The following is a 27,849-nucleotide window of genomic DNA, read 5'->3' on the forward strand; positions in this document are numbered from 1 at the left end:
TGCAATAAATGGAAATTCATTAGGTAACACCCTCAGCAGCCCAACAGAGGAGCCTGAAGTGTTCCCCAGGAAACCGAGAAGCAAGCACCTATCCATCAAATCTCTGGAAAGAGCAGTTTATCTTCCATCCTGTTGAGTATACATCTGTTATTAATCAATAGCTGTTAGGATTTGTGTCCCCTCTCCTCCCATTTTTACACGAGCTGGCAACTTTCCTGTGACTGAAATAACCCAATTAATCTTCCAAATAGAAAGGCAGCTTTTTTTTTTTTTTTTTTTTTTGACAGGCAGATGTTTGACAATTGATCTGAATGAAGTGAGGAAAAGGAGAAGGAGCAAGTACAAAATAAAGAGGCACATGTGATATCACAATCCAGGGCTGTAAATAGTTCATTGCTCCACCTGCTGTTGGGCTCCTTTTTCTCTGCCAATAGCACATTCTCCATGGCTAATGCCAAACACAAAAACATTGTACCTACAAAGAGCCTCACCACACGAATCCGTGTCATTAAAAAGGACTAAATGGACTAAAAATGCACAAATTTAAAGGCAAGTCAGAAGGAGACAGAACACTGATTTATGTCTTATGCCTCTTTTCACTGGGATGTAGAAATAGACAAACGTGCAAGGATTGCCACATGGGCTTAGATGCATCTTTGAAGGAGACCTCTATTGTCCAGAGAACAATAAAAAAAATAATGCTACAAAAGAACACATTCTACAACACAACTATTTTTTACCTGTATTTAAACAGTGATTGCTATTCCTACCAGATAGCCACATTCAGTTAATTTTTAAACATTTTGTAAAGGAAAACCAAAACCAGTCTGACCTTGCTTTCCCTCTAAGCCCTTTAAATCCTGTTTTGCAGCCCCTGTGTTCAGCTGACCCATAACTGTGTGTCCCCAGGTGGGCCCTGCTGGGATCAGCACACTCAGACGATGCCTGATGTGAGCTTTCACCTGCATGGGGGTTTCAACAAGTTGCTCCAGTTGAAGGTGTCCCTTTAAGCTCCTTTCCAACCCAAACCATTCTGTGATTCTGTGTGACCCAGTCCCAAGGACACAGCAGAAAGAGGGAAGTCATCTGAGTCCCCAGGCACGTGCTCCTCTCACCTGGTACCCACAGTACCACCCAGCTCAGGATGCTCCCTCCAATCCATCAGCCAATTATCCTCCTGAAGCACTTTCAGAGATCAAACACATTCAATTCCTGTGGCCAGAGGTGTGGGTTTAAGTGAGCAAGAGCATTAATTTCAGTAGTCAAATTACACGTTCCACTGCTGCTAATGAAATCTGCATTTCATTAACTTTTCTCTAGGCCACCCATAAGTGAATGTTTAACTGGAAAAGAGCTGTGACTCAGGTTGGGGCACAAAGGTATTAATATAAATCGGGGATGTATTGTGAGATGCACTGCAGAACTGCTTATGAATGTAATGCCTCTGCCACTGACAGCTGTTAAACAGTGGAAGGTCAAAAGGGCTTCTCTGAATTTTTAGCAGTAAGAGAAGATCCTGAACTTAGTAAAGCACTTTAAATAATAGTACATCTTTTATCCTATTTTAAATTATCCACAGGAATTTTTCTTAGAAAAAGCTATTCCCTTTGCACAGCCATGTTGTTTATGAAGTGTGTGAGCTGGGGGTATCCTAACAGCAATAGTCTCTGCCCATCACATCTGCTGGACTTCTGCTATCAACCAAAACCTCTCTGAGCCTTCATACCTATCCCACAGTATCAGCAATACACCAACATTAACACAAGCAGCACCACAGTTGCATCTTAAACCTGTCATCCCTGACTCCCCAAAGGCCTTGCAGTCCTGCCCTGCTCTACATTTAGCTCCATCCTTTCAGCTTTCCAGCCAGTGATTCAGAGGTATGAGAACAGCTTTAAAATCCCAGGACTGTAAGCAAATAAAAGCCCCATAAGACACCAGGTTCATGACCCTTAGATCTGCACTATCTCAGCTTTTGGCCTTTTAGTCATGGGTTTGATTCTAATCTCAGCCCCACACTCCACATATTTGCATCACAAATCTTCAACACGTGCCCACAATAACAATCACACTGCAGGAGCTTATTCTCAAACACTCCACTCTAGCATTCAAAGCACATGCCCACCTGAATCCAGCTTCAGATTCCAGTTCATAAGGTGTGGTAAACAAGAGCAAAGCCTTGTTTGCAAACATTTAAAATCTTCTGGACAATGATTTCACTTATGTCATTTATTATTAGCACAAGTTATTTGGCTGTTTTTAAATATATCTTAGCAGTTTATCTCTGACTGAGAATACCAGCCTGTAAATAATTCAGCACTGCCAAATTATTCCCATGAACTGATTATTCCAAGGAATGCATGGTACTTATTAATATCCCTCCAGAAACAGAATTGCTTTTAGTGCCTCCCAACTCCCTTATGAAGAGGGGAGTTTATGCACTTTAAAAACTAACTAGCAGCCAATTTAGACATCGAGGGCATCCCTTTTTCAGTACATTATATTCAAGCACAAATTCAACTTTCCCCATGCTTCAACCTTTCAAAAATATTATGGCTCCATCTAAAATGTTTTGTTAGAAAACATCTAACATAGCTAAGTGTGAAATGACACAGTTACTGTTAAATCCTCTGAAATCCTGCCCACTGCCCATATTAGAAAGAAGTTTTTCCTCCAGTACTATGTTCTTATTTGTAAGAACCACACAAAATACCGCACTGCTTTTCTATACATCAGAAAGAAAACTTCACTTTCTCATTGTAAAAAAGGTGCCTCACATTAGAGGTGTATTTCAGTGCCATATCCAGCATTCAGCCAGCTGAATGCCCTGGACAAATGTATTAGGATCCATTGTACATTTATCATTGCATCAAAACCCTTGTAACTATAATTACTGTTATGAATTTCAGAAACAGAAATAATAAGCTGAGGGGTTGTTTTTTTTTCCTGGAATTTGTTCAATTTGATAGCAACACTAAATTGCCAGTTGAATTTATTTTTATTGTTTGTCAAAACCAGCCATGATTGTGATTAAAATCCACAACTGGTCTGAATTCTCTTTAAATTGATATTTTTTTATATTTGTCACTATGATTATCATGTCTACCATTATGAGGATTTTTTATCTCTTTTTTTACTTTCTACATGCAAAAAATCTGCCTGATCCAAAGAATGTCAAAGACTTGAGGAGCTGAGAACTTCTACATGGGAAAACCAAACCAGACAGAGATCCAACACCTTGCTGCAGTTTTAGGAACTGCACACACACAAGGAGGGATACACACCTCTGTCATACTTTCTCCTCACTAGGGCAGCCCCTTGTCACCAGGCACGGAAAAAATTCCCTGTTCCATCCATCTTACGCCCACATATTTTATATTTATCACTGCAGTATAAGATCTTTCTGTCACACTTTCAGTGGTGGTGGGTTTGCTCCACCTGTTTTATTTCCTGAAAACCAGAGTATTAGTTTTAGTTATCATGTCTAAACTCCAATGTTTGGTCAACTCCTTCACTTCTCCCACTGACAGATTGCAAACAGCCTTTATGGCTGAAAAGAAAAAAAAATTAATCCAATTCTTCTGAAAAAAATTTGCTGTCCATAAAGATGATTTTTTTTAAATATGTAAAATCATCCATTTTGTTTAATGGGTCAAAAATGTGGTTTATGGATACGTCCCAAATTTGTTTCAGACTGACAGCTATTAGTAGACTGGATATTCCTGGCAGAGGCAAAGAAAAAGAACACTTTTTCAATAAATCTTTGAGATTTCTTCTGAGAAATAATCACCACTCATCCAAAAGTTGGCAGAACTTATGCAGGTGTCGGTGTTTGCCATGAACTGACACCATTTAACCTCTCAACTCCTTGCTGGAGTTGTAGAATAACTAAAGGCTCATGGTAATTAAGAGATTTCCAGAAAGAAACGGAGAAATTCTGAACAGCAAAACAACTGGGGGAAGCAGAGACTGCAAAGAAAGAAAACCATCACGGTTGAGGGAGGCCTAGAGAGGAGAAATCAATGTTCTCACTGAAGAGGGAGAAGAGGGATGTCATGAAAGTAAATTCTCCAGATAAATGTGTTTTAAAAGAGAGAGGAAACAATAATATATTTATAAAGATGCATATTTTATGACCACGTTTGTCTCCCCACTCTGATAATGCTGTTTGGATGTGTGTGCTACAAAGCACAGAAACACAGGATGTGCAATTTTGAAGTGCACATAATTGGCATTTACCACGTAAAAAACCCAAAACACAAGAGATGCAGGATACTGGGTTTTGTTCCTTTATCTGCCTGTATTTTTAATAGACTGTCCAAAGCCCTGCCCTCCAAGGGAAAGCTTTCAGCATCTCCTCCTCTTCTCACTTTTGGGAAAGTGAGGATGAAAAATGATGAGGCTGCATGAGGCCCCACACTTATAACTTACTCCTTCTTCTATGGTCTCAAATCTCACTGTAAAAAGCAATTCTGACTGCAAGTAGCTTGAAGAGGGACAGAAAGTTAGTTAGGTGAAGTGGAAAACACCCTAGGAAAGGATGCAAGCAATGTCAGACCAATGTAATTGTAGCTTTTATAAAATCTTTAAGAATCCCCTGGTCCAATTCTGAGCACAGGTGGTTGCATTTGAAAGTGTCTCCAAAATGAGATTCTGGTAATCACTGAGCTAGAAGGAATGAAATAGAGGAGATTTCTGAGCTGGGACAAATAGATTTCATTCATCTGGACAGTCTATAGTCAAAGACCAAATAATTCTGTATAAAATGCTACCTACCTAATTCTAAAATATATTTCTTCCTGTCTACGGAGTTGCACTCTGCAGAATATTTTGGAAACTGTGTGCAGACCAGCAAACCCAAACTCCACTGTAGTGCTGTCAATGCCTCATTTCCCAATTTAAATTTCATTTTTATTTATTCCAATCTCCTGAATTGATTAGGCAGATTCAACAAGTAATGTCCTGTAGCAAAAGGGCTTATTTTGAAGGTTAATTTACACAAGTAAACACAAAACCTAACAGTCAAAATTTCCAGAGGCTGAAAAAATCACTCATTAAAATTATTCAAGTAAGAGCAACTGCAGGAGTTTCCATGTGGGGAAAAAAAACACAAAAACAAACAACAGAACCCCAAAAAAACACCAACGAACTAAGCCTCCTGGAAAATTAGAAGCTATATTTGTGTTTCCAGCTGAGAATCAAAACTGTAACAAGCCAAATAAAATCCTTCAACTGGTTATTCATGGCTAATTGGTAAATACCATTACGGACTTAAAATGAAGTAACTCTGTACACATTTTTTTATTTTTTAACAGTGAATCTGACCCACTGCTGCATCTGATCCACCAAGTAAAGATACTTTGTGTTCCAGCTGGGCTAAATCTAAGCCAAAAGAGGTGCAGCTCTACAGGTATGTACTGGCCCCAGTTTCACATGGAAAAGCTGCTTCACATGACAAACCATGGGCTGTGTTTGGTGCTGGAGCTACAGCTTGCTCCCAACTTCTGATAGTGGGAGGAAAGTACCAAACAACAGGAAGTCAAGGGTAGGGAAATAAAAAAAAAAAGGATCTTTTTTCATCCCAGAAATGGATGCTCAGAAATTTGGGCACATAAAATCACTGATATCTAGACATACCTGGCTTGTTTGATACTCTCCTGGGAAAATAATCCCTGCTATGAATGGCAATGAGGACAATCATTTTTATTGTTAAAGGATTTGGAGCCATTAAGGTACCTGCTATTCTTACTGCTCTCATTTTCAGTCTTTAGCTTCTAGCATGCCAGAAATTCAGCAAGCTTCTCCTCCCAAATAAAATCTTATCTACCTCTCTGTAGATGCAAGCCACATTTTGACTGGAGTCCCAAGCCATCACTCTTTAAAGTAACCACATAACAGCACCAGGCTTTCAGTCCGTAACATTTATGTTTCAGACCTTTTCAAAACATGCCCTAGTGGTCACCAGCAGTTGGCAGAGGTAGCTGGTGAAATCCAGAAAGCAGCTGCCACGCTGTGAGGTCCAGCAAAGGGAATTGCACACACACTCAGCTGCTGTGTGAGCACAGGATGCGTTGGGGTGGGATTGCTCAGCCTTCAAAGGGACCGACTCTATGTCTGTTTTAGGAGTGCACTCGATCAAGAATCACCTCCAGGACAGGCTGTAAAGGAGCACTGGCCACCCCTGATGCAGGCTCAGGGCAGCAGGTGTCAGAGCCCGTGGGTGCCATCCCCTGCAGCAGCATCGCTGCAGAGCTCTGCCTGGAGCCTCCGAGCAGGCGCTGCTGGAGACGCGCATCGATGGCAGCTGCCACACGCCCCCATCCCATCACTCCAGGGGAAACAAAGCAAACAGCTCTCATCCTCACGCACCAGCCAGGCTCATCCCTGCTCACAGGCCCTTTGAAGGCTCAGCACCAGCCTCTGCTCCCCAGGGAGGGAACAGGAGTAGGAGCTCTACAGGATCATCCTCATCCTCGTGATCATCATGCCTTGGCTTCCCTGGCCAGTCCAAAGAGGTTAGACCCAGCAGCTGAGGGCTGCTCTAACCCACCTACTGACAATTTACAGATGCTTTGCCCACCTAATTTGTTCCACTATTCACAAAAGCATGCAGTTACCTTAGCAACTACTACATTATATTTTATCTCCATGCTGCAGAGCTTTCTCTTTCCTAAAAACAAACCCCACAAGTCTACTCATACTGCACGTAACCTTTGATATTAGTTCCAGCCATTTCAGGAAACAAAAACAAGCACAAGTGAAATGAAAATAATAATCTCACTTCTAAAATATATTTAGGTTTTCCATTTATTAATAGATTTTCTTGGTAGATTTGTTTTATTTGACTCTTTTGTGTGTTTGCTATTTTTCTAGGGGTTACAATTTGCACAAAGGAAATTAAGAGGACAAGGAGGAAGACCTGTTTTGGTATAAGGAGTGAACTGGAATCCTGGGAGAAGACATAGTAAAGAATCAAGGGCATATCTTGAAAATTGCTGCAGGAAGAAACAAATGCCTTTAGGCCACTGACTTTTAAGTGTCTTTACTAAATGGATATCTAGAATGAAAACACATCTATTTTTATATGACCAACCAACACCTTGGTTGGAAGAAAGTGAAAGACATATTTCTCTGTGAACATTATCTAAAAGAAAGAATAATTATACTTGGAAAATATTTGCAGTTGGTTATGCACCAGCATTGCTCCTGGGCACCACAGCTTCCTGCACCACGTGAATTTGAATTCCAATGAAACAAATTTGTTTTGAGAGGCATGTTGTCATCGTGTCATATGAAATGAACTGGAGACACGTACACAAACATTGAGCAACCTGGGACCTTCACCCTGCCTGCTGCCAGATGAGCCAGCCTTGCATCTAGACGTGACTTCCACTTTGGAAATGTTCCTGTGCTGCTGCCCAACACTGAATTGCACAGGCAGGAGAGGAGGGAAAGGAAGAGCTTTTCTCCAAAAGGAATATATTTTTGGGGACATAATTTTGTTTTATTTAAATCAACTGGAAAGCGTGGACTGCATTTTCTCGCAGCTGCAAAAAATTATTAAGGTTAATCTTCAGGGATAACAAAAGTTAGTGAACCTGTTGAGTTTTCTGATTTCAGTAACTTACTGATTTAAACCCATAGATCAGTGCTTAGACTCAATTTCTACTATATTATTTTAACTACCTTTGAAGTGAGGAATAATCTTAAATAGCGTCTTGAGTTAATACTTTAATAAAATAACTTCTGCAAAGGTCTTGTACAACAGAGTGTGATAACCTTTTGTAGCTGTGACATGATATTTGATTTCCAGCTCCCTGCTCTGCAGTGCCCATTTGTGCACATTTGAATACACCAGAGAATGGAGCTTCTGCTTTCTGCAAAAGTTGGATACCTTTCAAAGGTTAATTTTCACATTAAAGACAGGTAAAATAAAAAGCAGCTGGACAAAGAATTTTTCTGGTCTTTCTTTTTCACAGGAAGTTATTTTTTTAATCAAAAAGGCACAGTACCTTTACAAAGTGATAAAACTTTGCGGGAAGCCATCAGTACCAAGTTCAATCCAAACTGACAATTTTAATTGCAGTTAATTAAAGTGTTGGTAGGGAAGAATCTAGCATCCAATCAGTTATTAGTAATTAATCTTGCTGCAAATCTCACTGAGGATGGGTCTGGGCACTTAAGCTCTAAGTGGTTTTCCAGTTTACTGACCCTACAAGTTTTCTCCTGCCAGTTCAGTCCATTTTCTCCCCTGTACAGTAAATTCAGGCTATCTGACAGTTCTGTTTTTCTTTTTACCCTCAAAAATTCCTGGATGGGTCCACTGTCTCTGGGTCTGTGGCCACCAGGTTGCAAACACCTCTGCCAGCTCTAAGTCACTGCCTCATTTCAGCTGCCCCCCTCTCTGCTCTCTCCCACCAGCACCTCTCCAGCTGGAGCTCAGCAGGACTCTGCTTTGAACCTGCTCCTGCAGTGCTGGAGGAAGTCTCTGAGGCTCAGTCCATGATCCCCTCCCCAGCTCAGCACGTGGGGCTTCTCAAACCTATTTCTGAAACCACAGCAACTCCTGAATGAGGATTTATATATTTATTTCTTTTAATAACAGATACAACTGTGACCTTTCCATTTAACACCTGCCTTCCTATACCCACTGTCCTGCTCTGCCCTGAACACCACCATTTGCTCTGATCAGAGATTTCAGAGGAAGACACTGAATTGCTGTCTGCTGGTGTCTATTAAAAACTGTTACACATTTTTATCACCCTCTAATTCATCCTTGAAATGCTGAGAGGATTTTACTGCTTACTGTTACCATGTGCAGTACTCTACCCCTAGCACAGATGTAGAAGAACTAACTATACACAGCATTAACACCACTTTGTCAATACCACTTTCTCCTTTACCTACATCCCTTTCAGCAAGGGAGATGCAGAATGAAATGTTACCAATTGGTAAGGCTTTATAATTTACTCAGTTACCTTCTACATTAACATTTATTTAACTTAGTGAATAATTTGATGTAATTAAAAGGCACCAGGAAACCACAGTAATGCCAACACAGCATTAAAATGTCTCAGTACTTGCTACATCCTTTCTCTTACACCACTCAGCAGACACAGCAAACCTCCCCTCCTCGAGCTCTACAAAGAAGTGCTACAGCTTTGATCAGTGATACTGAAATTGCCACCACATTCCAGTTTAGTGTGGATGAGTTTCAATGTTGTGGGAAAAGACGCACGATGTGTGCGACAACAGCTTGTCTAGGCTGCACACAGGCACAACCAGCACATATGAAATGAGTTACAGAAATTATATGAATTAATAGACTACTGTAATTTATGCCACTCGTTCTCTCGGCATAATGCAGCACCATGCCAGCCATTAAAATTCATAAAAACAATTCATTGCTTTTTAATTTTTACATATTTATGAGCACTCATTTGAAATGAAAATTATTTTCTTATTGACACTTTCTTCCATCTTGACAAAAAAAAAGTACAATTTTGAACATTAAAGCCTAATGACTTCAATATGTTTTGCAGATATTAATCATACTTGGAATGCCACAAAAATGAAGAGACATTAATCCAAATCCAAAATACAGCAATCAAGTAATTAAGACACCTAATCCAAAGCCAATAAACAATATTCCAAGCAGCAAATGCAGTGATGTAATTATAGCTGTTATAGGCACCTTTGCCTATTACAAATATTTGAACGACAAATAAAAAAATACTGGCAACCTCAGCTGCTAATATAAACAGAAACAACTTCCATTTTAAAAGAAAGCAGATGTATTTTCTTAGGTTAAAATGTACAAAGCATTTCCTGTATATGAGATGGTAGACATGAGAGTGTTCAGTGAATTATTAGCACACAACTTAAAATTACTTAACTTTACAAACCACTTCATCAGAGAGAGGGAAAATCTTCCCTCTGTCTTGCAAAATAAACATAAATGCAACATAAAAACTGGGAGGGACATGAAAGGCACAGGAGCACCCTGACAGGGTAAATCAAAACCTGACAACAACAAAAGCAAACAATTTTTATTCATTTTACTACTTCATATAGGTACATATATTGTCAAATTGGGTCTGGAGTCCTAAACTCTGATCAATGACTTTCAAAAGTTTTCTACATAAGAAACAGTTTAATACCATGCAGTAAAACAAGTATTTGAAAGGATTTTTATAAAAAAGTTAGTACTGGGATTGTCAGGAGAATATATCTCTATTTCCAGAGTGATTGTGCATATTTCCCTTTGCTTTGAGAAAAAGAGGATCATTAACATTTAAATTGAAGTAAATGAGACCAATTTCTACTCTGAAGGGCCTGCAAAGCAGGAAACATGATCCAGCATCCAGCAAACCAGCAAATCAAGTCTGTTATCAGCACGTCTTGAATAAAACTCTGTGTAATGTTGTGTACCCAGCACACAACACTTTTCTCAAGAGAGGCACAGCCCACAGTGACCTTTGAACAGGCAAGTAAGTGTTGGAATAAAAACAGCCTTGAGATGCTAGGGTTTGTAGTAACTTTACACTTACAAGGTGTATGTCAGCCCTGGCTATGTTTTAGGAAGCTTACTAGATCCCTGCATTGTTAAAAATAACGCAGAGCAGTTCACTCCTTACAAGAACCTGAAATAATCTTGAACCTGACACGAAGCACGACTCAAGAGGAAAAACTGGAGGAGGGTGAAAAAAGGGTTTTCATTTTCACAGACTCACTGGGTTTCAATCCAGCCACAAATGTGCAACATCCTGGGAGTCTGAGGAGTGTGGGATCCTGCAGGGACACATGGAGCTGGGCTCCAGGGCCCTGATGCATTACTAATGTGACAACAGATCACTGACATCCCTGTTAGGATCCAGATGTGTCACCTGAGGCTCAGATTTACAAAAAAATCCTCTCAATCACACACCTGTCCTTCCCAGAGACAGGTGCCACTGGGCTGCAGCTCAGTGGAGCTACAGCACTTTAATATATGGTGTCACATTAGCTCTGAGCTGTAACTGCAAGTCGAGTCCCTGTGGAATAATCTCTTCTGCGAGCACTTTCAGAAGTGCCTTGGGTAGGATTAGCTTCTGTCTCTGAACAGGGAAAGAGAACAAAAATATTTTGCCTGGGAAAGGAACTGTATAATACTATTTTGTTTGTTATTCCTGCTCTTAGAATCTTCCCATTTGTAATTTACACTTTTATTACTGTATCAAAACATGGAACATAAAAGTCAAATGCCAGCTGCAGCCAGGTTCATAATGAAGAACACTTCAGAGCCCTAATGAGTGTTTAACACTCCCCTAATGCAGGCAGTGTACAACAAACATCTCCATGATCAAGTTATGAAGCTTCTTTGACAAAGTCCCCTCTCTCTTCCCCCCCTCCAACACAACAAACAGCCAGGCTGGCTCAAAAGTTAGGAAGGAAAGGACACATCAACATTCCTACCAGACAGATTTAAAAAACATATTTCAAACTTCAAATAGTGCTCGGGATCTGCTAGGAAAAAAATGGAAAAAAAAATTGAAGAGTGAGAATGCAATATGCTTTCATAGTTTTTACACCCTGATATTGCCAAGAGCAAGATTAAACTGTAAGAAATAATGACAAGCTAAGGCTTTGTCATTTGTGTGATATGTGCAACAATGGAAATAGCAAAGGAGTCATTTTTCATCCCATTGTCTAACACTTGGTTAAGAGGGTAAAACTACATGGGTGAAAACACTCAAATTTCTTTATTCGCTGGTGCTGTGGCAGCCAAGAGACCTGCACAGGCCTGGCTGGGGATGGAGGGAAGTGATTAAAGCCACACTGGACAGGGCTTGGAGCAGCCTGGCCTGGGGCAAGGTGTGGGATGAGCTTTAAGGTCCCTTCCAACCCAAACCTGTCCATGGTTCTATGATCATTTGAATGCTACACTCTCTTCTCCCCCAAGTATTCAATTCTGGAAAATAAACCAGCCAAATAAGGATTAGCAGCTCCTAATATTTTTTTTTTCCTTATAGTATTGAGCTTGGAAACTTCAGACTATTTCAAATGTTTATAGTTCACCATGTTTCACAGCTATAAGAGCCCAATTGGACAGCAAATGCCATGCAATCACACAGAGACATTACTTATCATCAAATTTTCTTATTTTTCCTTTCTCCACATTCATTAAGCCTTTCATTCTTTATTGCAAATGCATAGAGAGAATGGAAATCCTTACTCCAGAAAAAACATTTTATTGTTGTTTCTCTCAGAATTTTGTCTTTTCCAAGATTAATGACCAATTATTGTTTTAAATTTGGGTTTAATTATTGTATTGGATGAAGACTGAATCATCCCTCTAACTTCTGTGCAGTCTCTGGGCTTCTACCAAAAAAAAAAAATTAAACACAACTTATTTAATTTTTTAATGCATGAACCATTATTAATCATAGAATTATGGAATTGTAGAATGATTTGGGTTGGAAGGAATGCAAAGACCATGTAGTTCCAGCCCCCTGCCATGGGCAGGGACACCTTCCTCTGGACCAGGTTTTTGGCAATATAAGCACAGGAAGGAAGTTAAGAATACAGCACTTCACCGTTGTTCTTTTGTCTAATATTTAATACCCACAAACTCTTCCAGATTCTGTACTATTCTGTACTACTTCTGTACGTAGGAAGTCCTTACCAAAGGCAGTGTCCAACTCCCAGCTGGGTTTTTTCAGCACTGGCTGCAAATGTCATTTTTGCAGTTAACCATGCAGAGCATTCCAACTCAAGTCAGAACCCTCTGTTAACGCAGTGAATGGAAACCAACAGCAGCACAAAACCAGGCAATCTGTAAACTCTTACCACCAAAATAAACACATTTCTGCTGCTTACTGGTGGACAGCAGGACGAGAGCAGCACTCTGAACCAGGCAGAAAACAGGGGGTTCCTAGATAAGCACAAAGTCCCATTACAGATCCGGGTTACTGCATCTTTTGCTTGAAGGTTTTGAGATGCCAGTCATTGTGTTTCTGACTGGGGTGAAACCCCCAGTGGACTGAGCCCATCATTTCCAGGTATTTCCATACCCTGGCAGCACTCACACTGCTACACTAGTGCTCCTGACAAATTCCTGGTGATCTATTAGCAGATTATTCTCTCTGATGAGACGCAAGGCAGCCAGACAGCAATGCAAATTAGTAAGCAGGAAGAATCATTAGAAATTTGATTCATTATGGGAAAGAAGACAATAATTTCAAATAGGACTAATATAGTGGTTATAAACACATTTTCCCTATGTCCTAATTTCAGTTAATTATAAAAAGACAAACTGTCTAGAAATATTAAGTTTTGACTGGAGAAAGGGAAACTTTAATAATGGGTATAGGCAACATCTGCAGGATGTTGAGCTTTTCTTAAAAAAGACTGACCTTATTAAGAAAAAAGTACATTCATATTCATACAGAAGTTAAAATCTGCCTTTAATGATTTAAGACTACGAGCTAATGGGCACAAAGTTGGGTATATAAAATACAGTAATTATACAGTTATAATTATACATAAAATGACTAATATGATAATGTTTGTGTTTAATAACATGATATGGATACACTGTCACAATGACCTTAGTAAATCAACCATAGGCTATTCTAAATTATTTCTTTTTGGATCCTTCTCCCTCACCACCCAACAGCTCTGCAGAGCCCCAGCATCACTGACTGCAGCTGAAAACATCAGTTACTCTTGCATGAAATTGAACTTTATGAAGAATAGGAAGTTACTGATGATCTCCAAATTCAGAAGTATAATAGAAATGCTTATCTTTATACTTGGCATAATTTAAACATTTATACACTAGTAATTTAAAATGGCTGCAATGCCTCATGGTTACGGGGTTTTCGAACGATAACTGAACAACCCAGGAACATTTAAAATTCTGCTTTTTCAAATGGGCTTTCTCAGCATTCTGCTCCTATTCTGCTCCATAGAATACAGGATTTTAATTTTCTTCTATTACAGTAAGCAATCATGCCTCTATCAGTTTTCCATCTTCACAACAGATGTGCATATTCAAAGACCTCAATGTTCACTTCCCAAAACAAATACCAAAGTCAAACCAAGACAAAACAGAAAATATGGCCAATTATAACTTTTAGCCCATATATGCCATAAATAAAGAGAAAACAAGAAAAAATGATTGCTGTAAACAGCCTGTCAAACAGAAGCATTCCAATAGGATAAACATGACCTTTTTTAATATATACAATCAACTTTCCCTGGAAAGCCAGACATGGGTCAGTGGGTGGACTGGATACTCCCTCTTCCAATTCTGAATGAGAAATACAAAGAAGATAAAGTGAATTAAATGAAATGCAGACAATTTTACTGACGTCTTCAAGAAGAATTCAAACAGGCTGATAGTCAGGACAAACTTGTTAAAAGATTTAGCAAAAACTTAGCAAAAACAAACACGTATGTTTGTGCTTATAATGCCTGTAATTTGTTGAAGTTGTTACTGCAAGTCAGGTGAAGTTTTAAAGCTTGGGTTCAGTTCAAACCCTCATTCTCAAATATTTGTGTTTGCTTATCAGCTAAGAATTTCCATAAAGGAAAAGAAGATGACCATCACAAAATTTCAGTGGGCTATTTCACATCTGGTCAGAAATAATTTAAAGTTACCAGCTGGGTTTCATTGCCTCCACTTAGGACCTGTCTGCACTCACAGGCAGTGAGGATGAAAAGCCTGAACACAGCCAGAGTCCCACAGCCAAAAGAAAAAAAAAAAAAAAAAAGAAAAAGAAAACAACACAAACTCCACTTTTTAAAAGCCTGAGTTTTGAAGACTGAGATTTGATTTGGACTGAACTCAATTACTCAGACTTTTCCAGAGTTGTGCTGCAAACTGAGGTTGCTGCATTTTTAAAACCCTGACAAATATCTATATACATGAGCCTGCTTCATCAGCAATTTTGTTTCTTTTCCTGGGATGCTGAACTCTGCTGAAAGAAGCCTCATTCCAAGACTTCAGCATATAGAAAACTCCAGTTCACTTGCTCCCAAGGCAGTTTATTTACTAGAGACTGGTACAAAATTAAACAATAAATTAAATCTGAGTACAAGTTCATGATTTGGTTTAAAAAACATCTGTTTCTGAGACAACAGAAAACCCATTTTATTTTACTTTAAAAAAAAAAAAAAACATCTCTTTTGAAATATGAAGCTGATTTTTCTTTCCTGCATCTTTTAGCTTTGCTGTAATTGCAATAAAAGATGCAATCCAGTTCAAATGGCTGCAGCTGACACCAAACTCAGAGCAGGGAAAAAAAGAACAATCCAAGTTTCTTAAACGCAACAGCTGACAAACAGACAAAAGCCAGGTTTTACTGGACCTTATCCTCATCATTTGGAGCACAGCAGGAATCATCCACGCTGCAGAGCTGGGACACAAACCTTAAATCCAGCAAAATGTCTCCTTTTGGTTGGCATTAAAGACAAAGCAATAGACAGAAATAAAACTACAATTTTACATAAATAAAAGAAACCAAAGAACACAATACCCTGAGGCTACACGTACCTAGACACTAAGACTCCTTTTGGTCCCAGAATCAGTTTGATTTTTCTCTTGCTTTTGGGTAGATCTAAAGGAATAAAAACACCTCTTCCACCCCTGCAGACTCTGTTCAGGAAAGGTTTGTTGACAAAGGTGGATGCTTGGAGAAAGAACATGATTATTGCCTGTGGATGTACCACTAACTTCCTAGGTTAGGAGGACAACCATGTATTGGAAAGGCAAAACACATGAACCCTAAGTTTTTTTTAAGGTGAATTCAGTAATAAGCTAAGTATATAAACAATGGTGAACTTTAACCTCTGCTCCTGTGTGTGTAACCACAGAACAAATGCACCAAGGTGTTGTACAACCCTTCCTCGCTGCTCTGCTCATTTGTCTCTGCCCTGATCTCTGGGAGGAGCCCAGGTGGGCAGAGAGTATGTTCTGAGTGCTCCTGATTTCTGGGAAATGGCTGTAGGCAAAGCCAGATCCCTGTGTGCCTGTGCATGCACACATTCCCACCCACCACCAGGCCTCCAAGTGTGATGGATTTCAGGTCACAGATAAATTAACTCCTGTGCTTGCACTACCATGCAAGGCTGGGACAGGATTTCCCAGATGTGTAACCTGGAATCTCTCATCTTCAGCTGGAGAGTGCAGTGGTGAGTGGCAGACTGGTTTATGGACCCCTGAGATGTCCCTGAAGGATGTGAAGAGCCACCTTCAGCAGAGCCAGATGTCAGCACCTGCTGTTTGCTGACTCCAAGACATCCATGCCAACACTGGAGGATACAGCTTACCTTAAAAACACAAAATGTAATGATATCAGAATAAACAAAGCAAAATCACTGCATTTCCAAGCCAAATTTCAGCTTTCACACTTAAGACTGTATTTCGGATAATGTTTGATTAAAGTAAATTTAGGGGGTAGATTTTTTTCCCCAAAATGTTTGAAACCTCACAATACTTAGCATTTCCATGAGTCAAACAAATACCAAATCATTATGCTAGACAAATTTCCATGCTCATTTAAAAAAAGAAAAACAAACAAACCAACCTACAAAACCCTTCCAAAATAATCCCGGCAAATACTCGAGAATTCATGTATGAACAGATATTTGCATTATAAAAGGAGCTGGAAATGCCATAAAGCAGAAAAAGAAACAACATTGAAGTAATATACAGGGAACCTTTCACTTCTGGATCACCTCTGGAGTGTGCTTAGAGCTACTCAGACTGACACTGAACTTTAATGCACAAGATAAAAAGAAGTGTTCACTTCACTGCTGTCCACTGGGCGCTGAAGGAACTAATCCTTCCCTCACCCAGAAACCTGCCCTGGATTTTCCACATGGCACAGGATGGAGGGAGCACACAGAACTACATCCAGACTCGCATTCCAGCCTGGTTTATAACCCTATTATTAGTACAGTGCCCACGGCATTTTGGATGTATGGCCAAACGGGTGTTGGGAAAGTCTGTCTTGAAACATGGAACACCCTGGGGAAGATGGAAACCTCCTCCCTGATTCGAGGCTTTTATCAGTGCAAAGGGAAGTGGCTGGTGCTACCAGATTTGCTAACTGACCACAACTACAGCACAAATGTTTTCTGGGCAAATTATCACATTCATTTTGCTCCTCATTCTTCCCCAATCTTTCACTTCCCATCCTTCATGGGGTTTTATACATCCTCCTGATTTTTAGCTCAGCTCATTCAAACCCCACCTTTTGCACAGAAGACCTTGGGTTTTTTCCATTTCATTTGAACACTCTCCTCTACTGTTAGAATTGAGCCAATTAAACCCACAAAGGCACTTGCCAGTAGTCCTTGGGATATCGATATCGTATTTACCTTCCTTAGATAAAGGCACTTGAGAGCTATTGACGGAGTTTAACCCTGCGCTGCCTGCAGAGCACGGGAGCTCCTGCTGCTGATCTCAAATGAGACTTGAGGGGAAAAAGTAAAGCAAGTTATTTGCACAAAGCAAGACAAGGGGCAAACCAAGCCAACAGAGAAAATCTGTTGTTCAACCAAAAATTGAGAGAAGTCCTTCTTTCTTAGCCCACCCGTGGCTTTGAGTCTCCAGAGCACAACACAACACTGAGCTTTAGCTGGTGCAAGCTTCCACTTTACTCTCTCCCTGTGAAAAAGGGCCTCTCCCTGCATGTAAACATCCCAAAATGCAGCGGCAGTAAAGCAGAAACCATGCCATAGCAAGCACAAATTCCCTCCAAAGCAAAAGCCAATTAATTGCGTGTCTTACAATTTTTTAAAAAGAAACAAACAAACAACCCCCCCCAAGTTTAATTGCTTTTTAATACAAAATCCTTACACTTTTTGCAGATGATTATGTTATTTCACAGTTTATTATAAAACATTTTCTGTTATCATTAACTGGAAGTTAATAGTTTTCTGGTGTGGTGGTTGGAGTGTAGTAACTGCAGTGACACACCAACATGAATTTTAAGTTCCCGTGTACGGCAGCAGTACTAATCTGACCTGCCAGCCAGAAACAATAGACAGAAAATCCAAGTATATAAAAATTAGAGCTTACATTTTTCCAGGTACTGAGCTTCCCTTTGTCACCAAAATAAACCGGAGAACACGTAAATGGCAGAACTTTCCTGGACTACAAGGCCTAAATAAACGGCTAAAGGGTAACTGCAGGTCTGGGTTCAGAAGCTTTTGGAAGCTTTTAGAGAGAGCTAGGCATTTCAATGGTTCCTTTTCCTGTGAAAACTGCACACATTTCATACATTTCACTCTTTTTAGAAAATGAAAGCAGACAAAAAAGTATTATTCGAGTTCTGCTAGGGCCTCTTCAGAGAACACAAAACGAGGGATGGTGCAGTGTTTTACATTTTGCTGAGAGGGCTCTGCAGTCAGATGGAGATGCCACCTTGGTCCTGCTCTGTAAAGTGAACACAGATGCAAACTTTGATTTTGACATTCAGTCCTACATGAAAACATTTAAGGCAGAACTTGCCACAGAAATCCTTCAGAAACCACATGGTTGCTCCGTGTCCTTGAAACAGCCACAGCTGTCTGCCTCACTGAGGTCCATCCCAGAAAACACCTGACGCTCACACAACACATTTTGTCTCTGTGTGCTCTTAATAGGCTTCCGTTTACCTGCTGGAGTGCAACCTGTCAGCTTGGCCACCTCAAATGCCTGCAAGCCTCAGTGGTATTTGTTTCTATCCCTTTTGCTCCAAGCCAGGCTGAGTAAAGTCAGCCAGGAGGGTTCGAGCATCAATACACCACTGGCAGATACTCTTAGAGGGAGCGGTTTCCTGCCGAAGAGCTGGCAGCAGCCACCACAAGCTGCCCCTCTGAAGTCAGCTTTGTCCTACTTTGCTGAGTTTACTTCTTCTGTAAGAGGTCACAGTCACGTGCACAAAGTTTGGGAAACTTCAGATACTGTGTATGGTTAACACATGGCTCACCACAGGGTGAAGAAAAGAAGGTAAGAATTTAACTAAAACTACCAAAGCAGGAAGGGACAGAGGTGCTCCCATCCCTGCTGTAACTGGGAGAAAAGTACAGTATTTCTCAGGGGAACTCTTGGCAGTCTCCTTTACAGAACTCCTTCTAAGCCCGTGGTACAGTTTTAGAAACATCCATCCTTTTAATATCAATGCTTGGCACTAAGACTGGGTTCACTGTATCTCTGCATTGAGCCAGCAGCACTCGTTTCTCTCAGCACCACACAATTCCCTCCTTGCTTCAGACATTTGGAGGGAAAGCACAAAGTGCTTTTGGTCCCTCAGACACCTGCTCAGCACTCGGAGAGCCTCTGTTATTTCTGTCACCGTGGTACGCTGCCCTCGATTGTCCTTCCAAGGGCCAGATCTTTGGAACTCTCCAACCCATTTTCCCCTTTGTAGCTCCTATTCTCCTGGCCAGGGAAGACTACCTCTCATCTGCCTCAAAGCAGCATCTCCTCAAAGACCCTTCTGGACACGGGAAAAGAAAAGGAGCTTCATGTTACCCTGCCTACAAGGACACCTGCACTTGAGTTTTACTGCCTGGAGAACAGCCTGTATTTCCAGTCACCTGAAACTGTTTTTGAGGATCACCTACAACCAAACCTCATGGATCACATGCAGACCAACCACCAAACAACACACTTGGCTCTAGGCCCACTGTGAATTAGAAAGGTGGTCAGCATTTCTAGTTCTGTTCTCACTACATCCTGCTCTGAAATTCAAACTTCTTAAAAGCTTTTCCTTCTCCTCTGCAACATCTGAGTAAAACTCACTGTGCCACACAGCCACTGATTCCAGGGCAGATCAGAATTTCTAAGTTACTATTTTAAGTCTGACTTAAAATTTTTACACTAACAGTCATCATCTAACAGCCCTGGTTTAAGAAAACACATGCAGAAATAAGGTTACAGCCTTTGTCTCATCTGGTCCTTGAAATTATAATTCTTCCACAACAGAGAAGTTAATTGAATTCCAATTTTAAATGTACCTCTAAGACAAGAAACACACTGTACACATTACAGCATCCCATGGTGAGAAAGAGTCTTTGATAGAATTGGAATCTGCTTTCTTGCATCTCAAATGCAAATTTCTCTGGAGATAGCTAAAAAAATCTGGTAAGAAACAAAAAGCTCTTCAGCAATAAAATATTTTTAGTACATAAACAAACCAAAATATTCTCATTTGCATATGGTGCATCTTCATCTCCTGTGACATTTTTTATTTTTATCCTATATGACAATGCTACTGACAAACTAAATAACCAGAAAAGGCAGGCGACATTTCTGATGCCAGATGCTGAAGATCAATAGCTATTTCCCAGAGTTTATGGCATAATTAAAATTTGTAACAGGAATAATTTTCTCTTCAGCCCCTCAGGCTAAGTCTAGAATTATTGACTAAGTCTAAGTTATATAGCGTAGCATTTGTTATTATGTTTATGGATAATATAAAGGATTTTATGTTTTTTTCATGTAATCTGGTAAGTATAGAAACAGTAACTAGGAAAGAATTCTCTATATCAGGAAAGAAGGAGTTACAAACATTTTGTTGTTCAGGCATGCAGAAGACAGGGTTTATATAATTATCTGCTAGTTAAGCTGTGCTCCAGTTTACAGGAGGTGGCCACAATGCCCATGAAGTGCCAGAAAACTGAATTTCCAGTCCCTCAGAGCTCACCATGCCTTTCCTCCATGGAGGGGGTGCCAGGTCCCAGAGTCACTGGTGCTGCCAGTGGCTGGAGCAATATATGGTAATTTAAATTATATTTACTGCCAAATGGGAATGGCTGTATATTCATAACCTCAAGAGTCTGCCTATGCTTTCCTCTACCCAAGGCATACAGACAGCAAAGAAGAAGAGAGCAGAGTTGATCAAGGACAACTGCACTTCCACAAGGATGGAGAAACAACAATCCTGCATCAGTCATCCCACAGCTTGGGTTTTCTGTAACTTCAGACTATCAGGTCAAATAGACTCGGTTTATATGTGAAAAGAGATATATTTGCTTGCTGTCAGCCCTAAAAACTCATTCCTGGGCAGTGGAAGAATAACTGAATTATTTCTTGCTCGTGTCTCAATCAAGGCTAATAACAACACAAACCAAATTAAACCCTCCTGATACCAGGGCAACCCCGCTCGTTGCGTTTTCACAAATAAAGCAAAACTAGAAAGCTGGTAAACATTTCTGCTGATGAGGCACAAGAACAAATACAGTCTGACTCAGGCCCTCTTTGCAAGGCTAGCAGGAATAAAATGTGGTAAACTTAATTGTGTTATGAAGGCACAGAAAATCTGAGCATACACAGACAGCAGAAATGCCACTTTTAAAAGCACTACTTGAAGAAAAAGATGAATATATATATACAAATTGACAAAGCCAGCTATTATGCCAGCACTATGGATTCACAGTAACATTCAGGCTGATAAAGCACAGCTCCACTTTCTGTAACTGTTTCTACAGGGATGGATTTAGTTACCTTTAGCTTATGCTTTTAGTTCTCCTGAATGCGAATAGAGCTTCAGGATATGTCCAAAATTTAACCAGAAACACAAAACTGGAAAAAGGCAGAAGCAGCTGCAGCAACACTCCAAGACAGATGACCCTTGGTACCAGGCAGGCCCAAAGGTACCTGTGACTCTCCACCAGCTAAAACACAACAGTGGAAACTAAACTCTAAAAAACTCTCCACCAGCTAAAACATGCCAGCTAAAACATGACAGTGGAAACTAGACTCTAAAAAACACAGAATTTTAAAATTTGAGTGAAAAGCTCCTATATTACACAGAACATGCATTTTTTTCAAGAGGGAAGAAGATAAGTCTCTTTGAAGTTCATTGTTGGTTTGCAATGATTTCTAGCTACCTGGCTGATGTACATGAAGTAAATCTTTCTTGCTTCTCTGACTGCTGACTAAATGCAAAATGAACAGTTTTGCAGTTATTAGTCTCAGTCCTATACATCCCATAATCAGGAGACTAATTAAGAGACTGAGCCTTGAGGGGAGCAGAGGGAAACAGAACCAACCAAACAAACCCCCCAATGCAAAACCAAACACTCAGGGAAAAAAAAATCTAAATACCTGGATCAGAACGACACTGCAACAAAAACCCAACCTCGCTTGTCTTTAAAAAACACATCTCAAGAACTCACAGCAAGACATGACAGCATTTAGGACACTGTTCCACTGTGCTGATGTTCAATGGAGATGCTGTTTTTTCAAGAAAAAGGCAAATAAAATAAAACCTCTCACCATCACCTTCTTGTCTGCTAGGACTGTGGAATGAAATCCCTGTATTGAGATGGAAAAATTTCCAGCCACTTCCAGAAAACTTCCAGTACTTGTAGATGGAGGAAAAAAGAGAGCTTGCCAGGGCCTGCTACGAATGCAGAGCACTCTTTAGTTTATGAACTAGCTCATATCTGCATAAGAAGTTTACATAAAACCAGGTTTCCTTTGCCTGAGCTGCTCAGACCACATTGATATTCCCCCCGCGCCAACCTCCGCTCTTTGCTTTTCTCCAGTAAGTGACTGACTTTCAGAAAAAGAGGTGCAGGAGCAGCCAAAACAAACATAACCCTTACCACACACACTGAACAATGATGTATTGGGGGAAAAACCAACAACTTCCCTTGGATCACTTCCCTAGCGTGGCAAACACTGAATGTGACAGACCCTACTGCTGACAAGGGCCTATTCCTACATTTGGTAGAATTTGAAAGTTTAAAGCAGCTTTATGAGGAAAAGTTTTCAAACACTTCACAAACATCATCCTTTTCCTGTACATCTACTACGTTTTCAATTTCAGTTTTATTTATTGGAGCAAGATGTTGCTATCTTGTTTCATTTACAGGCACACATATTAGGATGCAATCATCTGCAACACACCTTTAAGAACTGGAAAGGATTGTGACAGCAAAACAACAATAATACCAAGCAGATTGGAGCTGAAAGTCTTGGGCTTGATATCCAGTTTTGTGGTCAATTCTCACCATTGCAGACAGATTCCCTCTTATCATGCTTCAATTTATGCAGTTTTCTCAGATTTAATATGCTTATATTAGTGATAATATTTGTGTAGAACTGAAATCTCAGCTCCTGATTTGTGAGCACATATAAGCTGGGAAATGAAAGCTAAAAAAGCCCAGGTATTCCTGTGATAAAAGAGTTAAAAGCACCCTGAAAATGTTCAAATGACTTCAGCTGAAGTAAAAAGAGTGCTCTGTGCTGTTCCAGCTGCTGATGGCTCTGCGGGACTATTTAAATCTTGTATTTTTCACAGCACCAGGATAGTGATCAGAACATACTTCTCCAGCTTTCTAGATTCACCACTTTGAAATGAAAGTCAAAAATCTACAGGAGGCAGCAATAAAACGAATTATTTTAAATTACCTATTGTTACTGTACCTGGTTGGGGAATAGAGCCAAGCTGTGCAAGAAATGCTGTCACAGGAAACCCTTGCTATTATCATTCAAAAAGAGCCAAAAAGGGACCTGGTGATGTTCTGTGAGTAACTGTCCAGAGAGCAAACCTCGACTTGCAGGGCTGAGGTCATCCAACAGCAAGGGCAGAGTTTCACATTGAAACTTCAGAATTGCCACCTTTTGTTAGAGAACCCCCAGCTAATAACTGCAGCTGATTACAGCATTCATTAGCATTATTTAGAGTCCTGCTCGAAAACAGAACCTGAAAGAAAATTGTTCATGTAGCCTAGGAAGCTGGGTAGACATGGTAGCCAAGAAGCAACAAAGACATTTGAGACTGAAATTTGCTTTCTGGGACATTCCCTTCTCAATTCCCAGTGTTCCATGCAAGCACACCAGGATCTTTATGTAGGCTCTTGATATTTTCCTCTCACCTTTCTCAGCAAAAAGTAGTAGCTGCTTCTTTTAGACCTGGTCTGTAAATATTTCATGAAACTACATATATATTGATCTAAAAATCAACATCAGAACACAAGAACAAACCCTAAGGAATGCACACTCAGAGCTCATCCAAAGCCCATATTAATTACAGAGGGAATCTGAACTTGCTGGGAACTGCTTTTAGAAATAATGCAGCTGTTTAATAATATGTTTATATTAAATATATATATATAATGAAACCAGTTATAAAAATGTTTTAGTTACATTAATAAACAGCACATAAGGGAGCCCTGAAGAAAACCCAAATTTTTCATGATGTTTTATTAATAATGCTTATGTGACTCCCCTCATTCTTGCGCACTTACTTGTGCCTCTCAAGAACCAGAAGAACAACCTGCATTAACTTGAACTTCTCAATTCATCTCTCTCCTCCATGGGCCAGAGGCAAGCATGGATTACACACACTTAGCAAGCCAGCAAAGATGCTACCATCATCTAGCAACACAATACAGAGTAAAATCAATTACAACTCATGTACAATGTCATCAAATTAAAATTTACAGTAATTGCATCTTGCGGGGCTTATATTGTCACATTCTCCAGTACACAGTACTTAATTCATGGGAAGACTGAAAACAACAACCCCTGTGAAGGGAATGGATCTCGATTCTAAAAGCAAAAAACCCAAAAACGACAAAAGAGGGAAAAAACCCAAACCACCACAAAAGTACAAGGTACTCCTGGTGAGTTTCAGTGCATTTCTGAAGGGTTCTCAGTGCACTGCCTGAACCAGGAATCAATCCATGGCTGGCAGGCACAGCCCCATTGTTCAGAGCTTTGCTCTTTTCACTTGTCACACCCCGGCTGCGGGAACGGGAACGGGGCTCTGAACCACTGCCAGCAGCAGCAAAACAGCAACAGAACGGAACCAAGAGTTAATTTATTCTCTGGGCTTACTGTACTTGGTACAAAACAAAACTGCTGTGACGGCAGAGTGACCTTATATTTACTGATTGACCAGATGGCGAGAATTACTGACTTATGTAAGCCCCGAGCCTCCTTCCCCATCTGACGGCTGCTGGGGAAAATCAAATAAAGGGCTCTGCGTAGTCTTTAGGGCTCCAGCCTAATCATCACAACACCATTAGAAGAAAATGCTGCAGGGAAAGGCAAGGAGGGAGCAGGACTGTAACCCTGGATCCTCAAAACCAGGGTTTTTTTGGGTTTTTTTTTTTCACAGCAGAACTGAAGCCTTCAAACAGAGCAAGAAGGTTTGTGCACCTGCTGCCCAGGCCATATCTCTTTTGCTAATGAATAAGTGAAGCCAGCCTCCAGGGCTGTCAATCTGGCACCTTCAGTAATTCACACAAGCCTCAAAGTTCTCTAAAAATAAATAACATGAAAAGGAACCCAAATTGTCTCACTAGCAGTGGTTTTGACAGGTATCTTGAGTAATGGTAATCTTTGCACCTTTCTTTCCTTAAAAAATGTCAGATGAATCACCAATTATTTGGGACAGTTTCTAAAAACAAGCACACATGGAAATAAGGTTGATGACAACTGAAAAAATGAAACTGGGGGTGTGCATGTCTGTTTACATGTGTGTGCACACAGAATATTAAAAAAAAAAAAAACAACCAGAATTACTGTGCAGCCCTAATTCTTGTCCCATTTCCATTAGTGCCAATCAAGAGGAATTCCATTTGACTAAGCTCACTCAGGCTAATGGAGAAAAGGCACGAATTAAGCCAGAATCACAATCATAGCTCCCAAAAGACCTGTATAAAATACAACGTGCTTGAAAATATTTTCCATCAGTTTTATTCATAGATTATACTGGCAGAAGTTAAATAGCTCCTCACGTACAGCACAAAATACAAGATTGGAGTTAGACTGGACAACCTTCTGAGCAGCAAACCCCTGTAACCACAAGTCAGGTCCTGAATGAAGAAAGAGAGGAAGAAACAATATGAATTCTTTCATTACCATGCCTGAAATGGCATTTAGACCTGTACAGCATTGAATATTCCTGCTGCTTTACTCAGTATTAAAATATGGATCAAAAAATCTAATTTGCTGTCATATATTTTCTGGATCGTTCCTACATAATCATTAACATACAGAAAAAAAGAAAGAAAGAAAGAGAGAGAGAGAGGCAGTGGAATATAAGTTCTCTGTGAACTAAACCTGCTCCAGCATTGATGGAGTTATTCCCTATAAAATATGGAAATCTGAGACACACATTTGAAACCCTGGATTACACATGTGCATGCATATAAAGAATAACTTCAAGGGAAAGATAGTAACACAACTTGTCACTGACTCCAAAGTTATCACTCCAGCTCTCAGAAAACCTTTTGAAAATTTCACAATGGTTTAAGGATTCTTGCAAAACACAAAATAGACACAAAGCTATATCCCTTGTATGCAGAGCATGAGAAAGAGGCCAGGAAGAAACTGGTAAAGTCAAGCAGAAGAAAAGCATGGGCTGATTGTCAGGGGAAAAAACCCACTGAATGCTAAGAAGATAAAATAATGGAATAATTCCCCAGGATGATAATATTTTCTGGGATGTTAAAACAGCCTGTTGAAAGAAAAAAGGGCTACTGGGAAAACATTCTTTCTCAAAGCAAAAACTTGACATTAATGTTGCAAAAGAAGGACTAAGCAAGATTTATGGAGTGTTGCGTTCAGGATTCTACTGAAAATTTAAAATACCTAGGACAGAATACTCTGTTCTTACAGTTAGTCACACAAGTGCCCACAAGGGCTATTTTGCATGCATGTGTTGCTGTAACCTCAGCACAACCCACAAAAGGAAAAAAAACACAAAGGCAACAAGCTGAAATAAGCCACGAATGCTAAACAGAAACAACATCCTTCATCTCCCTGCATCTGCCATGCCCTGCTCACATGCAACAGGCAGGAAATTTTTGCAAAGTAGCTGTGCAAAGCATTTCCTACCCAAAAAGCATTTGCAGAAGGTTTAACAAAGCTACAGAACAGTAACCCCAACATCCACAGATCACCTTATATTCAAAGCAACCTTTATTGACAGTACAGTGCCAAATGCTTACATGATCTTATCAGACCTTTCCTCGCCCTCCTAAATGCAAGCATTGGGGTTTTTTTTAATAAAGCATTGCAGAGATGAGTGATGTGGATTTCCTCCTTTCCCCAAAACACATGCAAGGACAAGTCCCCTCGCGTGGACAGGCTGCTCAGCCGGCAGCAGAACAAGCTCCCACACGCAGAGCAAGGATGCCCCAGAGCTCCCGACAGCACGGCATTCCATGTGTGCTTACCTGGCTGGGCTGCACTTGGTGCACTGGGCTCATTCTCTCCCATTTCCACAGAATTATGAACTCCCCTGAGAGGACCCAAGCTGTTCCAGCCTGGGGACGTGGTTGCTGTGCAAGTTCTGACCTCCTGACTTTCCACCCTGGCACGGTAACCCTATACCTGACTTTCTTCTGGGAATAATCAGTATCCTGCTTCCTGAGCTACCTGGGCCTGCCTGACCTGTTTCTGTATAAACTGACATCATATCCTTTGATCTGCTTTGATTAACATGTGCTTCAGGCAAGGCTGCTTTGTCTCCTCTTGGGCTCTCCTGCTCCTTTGCTCCCCACCCTCTCCTTTCACTTTCACACAGGCTGCAAGATGAAGCGTCTCTCTGGTTCGTGGCAGGTGTTTGGGACAAAATGCCAAAGACCACAGAAAGTTTGCAACTGCTCTTAGAGAACCTCTGAATTTGCATTTTGTAGGAAATCTAAATGTTAACTATCAAATCAGTGGCTGGGATAGGAACTTTGCAGCTTTCCACCGAAGAGAACAATGATTGCTGCCCATGCAGAGCCCCTTGGCAAAATCTTTGCAAAGAACCTCAAACCCAACCCACCCTTCCCCTGCCTTTCCCAAGGATTATCCCCAAGGAAAATGCTTTCCTTCAACGCTGCAATTTCAATATTGTTTTGACT

At 40.4% G+C, this 27,849-nt stretch overlaps 1 protein-coding gene across 12 annotated transcripts in view; it reads right to left on the minus strand.

Annotated features, from left to right (window-relative positions):
* The window catches only part of NAALADL2 (N-acetylated alpha-linked acidic dipeptidase like 2), a 409,871-nt gene that overhangs the window by 283,235 nt on the left and 98,787 nt on the right, over window positions 1-27,849 (minus strand). The window contains exon 1 of one of the 12 annotated variants that reach the window (XM_038145643.1): window positions 27,175-27,755. The exons of 9 other annotated variants lie outside the window; for them this stretch is intronic. In XM_038145643.1, coding sequence (XP_038001571.1) covers window positions 27,175-27,217 — 43 coding nt within the window. In that variant the 5' untranslated portion in view covers window positions 27,218-27,755. Of the gene's footprint in view, window positions 1-22,255; window positions 27,756-27,849 lie in introns of those variants that run through there. 2 more of the 12 variants (XM_038145650.1, XM_038145649.1) reach the window with 2 other exon arrangements.

This window comes from Motacilla alba, chromosome 9 (genome assembly GCF_015832195.1).
Source record: "Motacilla alba alba isolate MOTALB_02 chromosome 9, Motacilla_alba_V1.0_pri, whole genome shotgun sequence".
NCBI classification, from domain to species: domain Eukaryota; kingdom Metazoa; phylum Chordata; class Aves; order Passeriformes; family Motacillidae; genus Motacilla; species Motacilla alba.